This window comes from Oncorhynchus tshawytscha, linkage group LG02, assembly GCF_018296145.1.
Source record: "Oncorhynchus tshawytscha isolate Ot180627B linkage group LG02, Otsh_v2.0, whole genome shotgun sequence".
Classification (NCBI taxonomy): domain Eukaryota; kingdom Metazoa; phylum Chordata; class Actinopteri; order Salmoniformes; family Salmonidae; genus Oncorhynchus; species Oncorhynchus tshawytscha.
Window position 1 is genome coordinate 37477765 of NC_056430.1, and position 6281 is coordinate 37484045.

Here is a 6281-nt window from a genome sequence, read left to right on the forward strand (position 1 = left end):
CGCAGAGGAATGCATTTCCTGTCATGGAAGAATGAATCATGTTTGGCTTAGTCAGCCAAAGTCCCCTATGTTAAGTGGCACTCCGGCACCCTCTCCGTCAATGTCTCTCTGATCAAAGTCTGAACGTGCACTTTTACGTCATCAAGCTACTCTTTTGTGTTCATTATTTGTTATTTTAAGCTAAGCCATGGCAACTGCAAATGCAAACATTCCATTTAATGGGGTCATTAAACTTTGGATGTGAGTGACTAATGCCTTGATTAGAATTCCTTTGGTGTTTGACTGTACATTCCAAAGTTCCAAAGACGGTAGCCCACATTTTAAACAGCTCAGGTGTGCAGTCGTAAAGTACAGTAAAGGAATAGGATTTAGACCAGTGCCTGATGCAACGGTTTAACAAGATTGCTGTTGGAACCTGTCCAAATTCATTATCAGGCTTCTTCATCAATAACCATCAAAGCACAGGTGAAGTATGTACAAGGGTTATTCTCAGTTTGTATACACAGAAGAGGACACTTAATCAAACATATATGTTTTCTATAAACAAATGTTCTCCTCACCAGCCTGTCATTTTAAATGTGTCAGTAATGCTTACTTGTAAAACACATAAATCAAATATATTCCCGGTGGAAAAACAATAATGCCGAATTTGAAACAGCAATAATGACACATTCATGATGGGGTTACGGCTAACCCTATTTCACCAGCAGGCACTGGTAAAGGAAAGGTGTGTGTGTCAGAGACAAGGGGAAGTGGGGGTGTGCTCAGCAATCTGGAAATGAGAGGGGAGACTAATATTCCTCTCTCCCTCTTTCCTTCCCCCTCCCTCTCCCTCCACCTTTTGGCTCTTTAAAAGCCGCTGTCCGTGGTGTCTGTCTGCTTCATTATCGCTCTGTTGTAGCTGGAGGGGATTCCTATCCACTCTGCCTCGCTTCTCCCAACCAACAACTGGAACTGAGCTGAATAAGAACAAACCTCAGACAACAGCCTACCCTGACATTGAATATCTGGCATTGAAACAAATAGGAACCTCCTGGACTATTACTTAACTTTTGTTGGTGGACCACGTGTATTTTGAGGGAAACATGCTTCTGTACCCTGACCTTCTGGCCCTGCTCTTCCTCCAGCTTGCCCTCTCCAGCCCGTGGACGCTAGCCTCCCGGCTGCCCCCTCTCAGAGGAAGGAGTCCCTCCAGTAAGGGCTTACAGGGGGCTAGGGCCCCCAACCAGAGGCAACAGTCTGGGGAGCTCAGCACCACTGTCCTGTTCCTGGGGGAGCCCTGTGGGGTCTACACCCTGAGCTGTGCCCGAGGACTCCGCTGCGCCCCACCACTGGGAGACCCCAGCCCCCTCCAGGCCCTTCTGCAGGGCAGGGGAGTCTGCGGCAACACCAGTGAACCCAGCCCTTCTGAGAGTCCCCAGCCAAAAGGTAAGACACCTACTACAGCACAGAGGGAGACGCCACTCAGTTACATCTGGTGGGGTGGAGGAGGAGGTACTGTAAACTATAACTAAAATCAATACTAAATTTAGCTTTTGCAGATAGTTCACTTGACCTAGTTATGGGCTGTATAACAAGGGCCCAGAGTTGATCCTTGTCAGGATATGGATATGACGCCATATCTTAGATAAATAAATAAACGTTGCTCTGATGACTTTGTTGTGATAAGAAAGGTCCCGATTGTGAGATTGTATTGGCCTGTGGAAGTGGAAAATGTGTAGCTTCATCAGAAGTAAGAAATACAGCTAGGTCGTAATGGAGCACACAATTGGCACTGACAGTAGTTTACATTGGAGACAGAGCCAAGATCAGTATGCAGTGCTCCAAACTCAGCCACAAGACTTAGGATTTCTTTCAAATAAATCTATGCTCAGACTCCACCAGGAATTAAATTGTTTTGTGTGTGGGAAATGTTCTTCTCTTAAATAATCCCAATTATGTCATGTTGACCTCAAATCACCAGCAGCTGGAAATTTTACTCAACAACCTGTTAATGCCAATCTGTGAACATGATATGTGACTCTACCTACTGGTTTGTCTCTGCCACTGCATTCATCAGATATTTCAGTAATCAGTTACTGTGGTAATGTAATCCATTACTATGCTAAAGTTGTTGTCATGTATTTTTTCCAGCCACACACCTGACACTGACTGAAGACCTGGAGAAGGTAAAATCCTTTCCTTAAGACATTTCATAATGAGGACATGTTGTGCTTCCAAATGTGTGGAGGACTGTGTTGAGCGACAGAATTGAAAGAAAATAAAACATGCACCTGAAATAGTGGCGGGGGTTTTAATAACGAAAACCCGCTCTCTCTCTCCATCTTTCTCTCTCCTTCTCTCTCTAGGCTCCGTGTCGTAGGCTGCTGAACACTGTACTTAAAGGTCTTGAGCCCGTGGTCTTCCAGTCAGACCGTGGCGATATCTATATGCCCAACTGTGACAAGCGTGGTTTCTTCAGAAAGAAACAGGTATGTTTAGAAGCAGACTGGTTTATGCATGTATAGCAGAGGTGGTTCGCCAAACTATGCTTGCATGATGAGTAACCTTGCCTGAGTAGGAGATCAGTGGACCAACTCAATCTTGAGTTGCAGGCTGGACTCGATAGTCAATGCCTGGTCAGAAATGTTTGTGTGTATGTGTTTGAGTGTCGTTGTTGTGTCCCATACAAAACTGCACATCTCTAATAGGCTTTATCTCTGTGTGGCAGTGTCGGTCGTCTCGGGGCATGCACCGCGGTCACTGCTGGTGTGTGAATGAGAGTGGCATGCCAACATCATCACATACAAGTCCAGAGGGCACCCTGATCTGTGACAATGTATGAGAGGGCACTGCCCAGTCCAACACACCCTGAAGTCTGGAATATTGACCAATGGGTGAGGATCGAGAGGAAAAGCAAGATGAGGAGAAAAGAGGAGGATAGAAGAAGAACAGAAGAGCTGCCCAAAGTGCTGGACACTAAATGGCCAATACATGCAAAATTCACCCAACTGCATCCCAAATGGCACCCTTTGTAGGGAATAGGGTGCCATTTCAGATGCATTCCCTACTACCTACAAGCACATTTTTCCAATTGTATTTCTCGGGCAGGTCATTCGCTTTATCCATCCCTGTTAGTTTGGTCTCACAGCACCCTCTAGTGATGAGTTGTGATACAGTTCAAACCAGAGAGATTATTTACTAAGTAGGCTTCACCTGAGTTTAGACTGGATGGGTATGGAATTATTGCACTTTTTAGTTTCAATATCTGTACTCTGTGTTATAAATATGCAGAGTTGTGAGTTCATTTTATAACCTAACTCAAAGTGGGTAGACCTGTAGTAGACTACATCCCCAATCCCATTCACCCGCTGCGTCCCATGACAGTCTAGGCCAGGGTACTCAACTCTTACCCTACGAGGTCGACAGCCTGCTGGTTTTCTGTTCTACCTGATAATTAATTGCACACACCTGGTGTCCCAGGTCTAAATCAATCCTTGATTATAGGGGAACAATTAAAAAATGCAGTGGAACTTGCTTCGAAGTCCAGAGTTGAGTTTGAGGTGTCTAGGCCTAGTGATGACGATTGTCTCTGATGATGTTACCACTGTCGCTCTTATAGTTCTGAAACTATGCACTTAAATCTGACATTCTGATTTTCAAACTCCAGGACCAAGAACTACTGGAGCACCTCCAATCTTTTTACTGACATTATAGCTGAGCAGACATGTTTTTAGAGTATAAGATATAGTCTTTTTATATACATATATAAATTAAAACCTGATGTATTATTTAATTCTCAGTATGTATTTTTTATAACAAATTGTACATTTTATTTAAGTGCTTTTTTGTCTTCTATTGGGCATGACAAAACATTGTATTTTGTACTGTACCTGCTGAACATATTTTATTGATGTAATTATTTATGTTGACAATCTTTTATACTTAAGTAAATGTGACATTTTATCAATAAAAGCCTCTGAGTGGAAACACACTGGAAGCACATTTATGTTGATGGGTATCTTTCCCAGATGTCTGGTGAAGATACTTACCTGCTGTATAATATATGTTTTAGAGGTTTCATGTGAGCCTCATAACAGCCTGGAATAACAGCATGTGGTCTACAGTTTAACAAAAACCTGTTTGTGATTGAAAATAACCTTGCGATTGCTGTAATGGCTGGCCAGTGTGCCCTTAATCCAGAAATCGTTCTCATATGACCAGGAAGATTTAGAACAGGACTGGCTCTCAGTTACCATGACAATATCTAAAGCCAAAGAGGTTTGGAGTTAGTTTGCTCTTAAAAGTTCAAAGTGTGTTTTTTTTATTTTTATGTTCTTCATCTTCCAAAAGCACAATCTGAGTCTTATAAAAAGATACACAACACATTTTTCAAACAGCAGGAGACAGGAATGTTAAGTGAATTAGTTGGTATTTGTGACTTTACATACACACACACATGCAAACACACACACATGCAAACACACACACACACAAAGACTGCTTTGTTTTAGTCATTTAAATGTTATTAGGAGATTGAAAAAGGACGACCTGAACTCATGTAACTCTACTCCATTCTGGAATAAAGGGGAAATTAGAATTAAATGTCACAAAACAAATGTTTGTATTTTTGGGAATCTACTGTATATAAGTCTCATTGAAGTAATTACATTTGAACCATATTCTAGTATTCTATGATAATCTAAAAATAGGTCAACAATATCAAACAATTGTTACGGACTCATTATGTACAAATCTAAGGTAGTTGAATGAGAAGTTGATTGTTTTGATATTCAATGGCTCTGGAATGTATAGAGGCCATTTTTCGGGATCCTGACCAATTCTGCGGTTTTGTGTGTTTTGTTTGCGCTGATCTTAACACCTCTTGTACATAATGTTTCTGCCCATTGTTTCCTATAACCTTAAAAAGCTTCTGGACATCAGAACAGCGATCACTAACCTCAATTTGTATGAAGATTTATATTTCAACAAGTTGGCGGCACAGGACATACTGCTCACCCCAGACCAGGCCCAATCCCCGACAGGTGGAAGAGAAATAGAGGACAACGTGCGGGTACCCTGATGAAACTACGCAGAGGAGAAAATAAACAGCCACAACCATCTGTTCTATTGGCAAATATACAAATCACTGGAGACCTGAAGATGGGACCTAAAGAACTGTAATATCCTATGCTTCTCGGAAACTTGATCATATTCTAGCTGGTTTTTCTATACATCGGCAGGACAGAACTGCAGCGTCGGGTAAGCTCAAGGGGGGTGGTGTGTGTATCTTTGTTAACAACAGCTGGTTCGCAATCTCTAATATTAAGGAAGTCTCGAGGTTCTGCCCGCCTGCGTTAGAATACCTCATGATAATCTGTAGACCATACTATTCATCAAGAGAGTATCTATAATATATCTATCATTTTCTTAGCTGTCTATTTACTGCCACAAACCGATGCTGGCACTAAGACCACACTCAATGAACTGTATAGGGCCATAACTAAATAAGAAATAGCTCACCCAGAGGCGGCACTCCTGGTGGCCAGGGATTTTAATGCAGGAGAACTAAAATCCGTTTTAACTGATTTCTACCAGCATGTCACCTGTGCAACTAGAGGCGAAAAAGCGAGATCACCATTACTCCATACACAGAGTCGCATACAAAGCTCTCCCTCGCCATCCTTTTGGCAAATCTGACCATACTCTATCCTCCTGATTCCACCTTCCAAGCAGAAACTCAAACAGGAAGTACCAGTGGCACGCTCAATACGGCAGTGGTCCGATGAAGCAGATGCTAAGCTGCAGGACTGTTTCGCTAGCACAGACTAATATATTCTGGGACGCATCGAGGAATTTACCACATCAGTCACCGGCTTCATTAATAAGTGCATCGTCGACGACGTCCCCACAGTGATCGTACGTACAGTGGGGAGAACAAGCATTTGATACACTGCCGATTTTGCAGGTTTTCCTACTTATAAAGCATGTAGAGGTCTGTAATTTTTATCATTGGTACTCTTCAACTGTGAGAGACGGAATACAATGTGATTTTCTGGATTTTTGTTTTAGATTCTGGCTCTCACAGTTGAAGTGTACCTATGATAAGAAATTACAGACCTCTACATGCTTTGTAAGTAGGAAAACCTGCAAAATCAGCAGTGTATCAAATACACGTTCTCCCCACTGTATATACCCCAACCAGAAGTCATGGATTACAGCCAACATCCACACTGAGCGGGACACCAGTGGAGGCTGCTGAGGGGAGGGTGGCTCATAAATATTGGCTGGGATGGAGTGAA

At 42.6% G+C, this 6281-nt stretch overlaps 2 protein-coding genes across 2 annotated transcripts in view; one reads left to right on the forward strand and one right to left on the reverse strand.

Moving 5' to 3' along the window:
* Positions 1-5056, reverse strand: part of LOC112216385 (SPRY domain-containing protein 3) — a 57119-nt gene extending 52063 nt beyond the window's left edge. Inside the window, exon 1 of the mRNA XM_024376373.2 lies at positions 4940-5056. The gene's annotated coding sequence lies outside the window, so the exon portion shown is untranslated. The remainder of the gene's footprint in view (positions 1-4939) is intronic.
* On the forward strand, positions 872-3969 carry LOC112216411 (insulin-like growth factor-binding protein 3). Its single transcript, XM_024376381.2, has 4 exons — positions 872-1428; positions 2134-2168; positions 2349-2471; positions 2711-3969. The coding sequence occupies exons 1-4, from the start codon at positions 1086-1088 to the stop codon at positions 2822-2824; spliced, it is 615 nt and encodes a 204-aa protein (XP_024232149.1). The 5' UTR covers positions 872-1085; the 3' UTR covers positions 2825-3969.
* Positions 5057-6281: the final 1225 nt, after the last annotated feature.

What these genes read in the sequence shown, in the direction of transcription:
- LOC112216411 (XM_024376381.2), top strand. Translation starts at nt 1,086, where the DNA reads ATGCTTCTGTACCCTGACCTTCTGGCCCTGCTCTTCCTCCAGCTTGCC. An exon ending in TGAGAGTCCCCAGCCAAAAG is followed by an intron (nt 1,429 to 2,133) that starts GTAAGACACCTA and finishes TATTTTTTCCAG; the next exon opens with CCACACACCTGACACTGACT. An exon ending in TGACTGAAGACCTGGAGAAG is followed by an intron (nt 2,169 to 2,348) that starts GTAAAATCCTTT and finishes TTCTCTCTCTAG; the next exon opens with GCTCCGTGTCGTAGGCTGCT.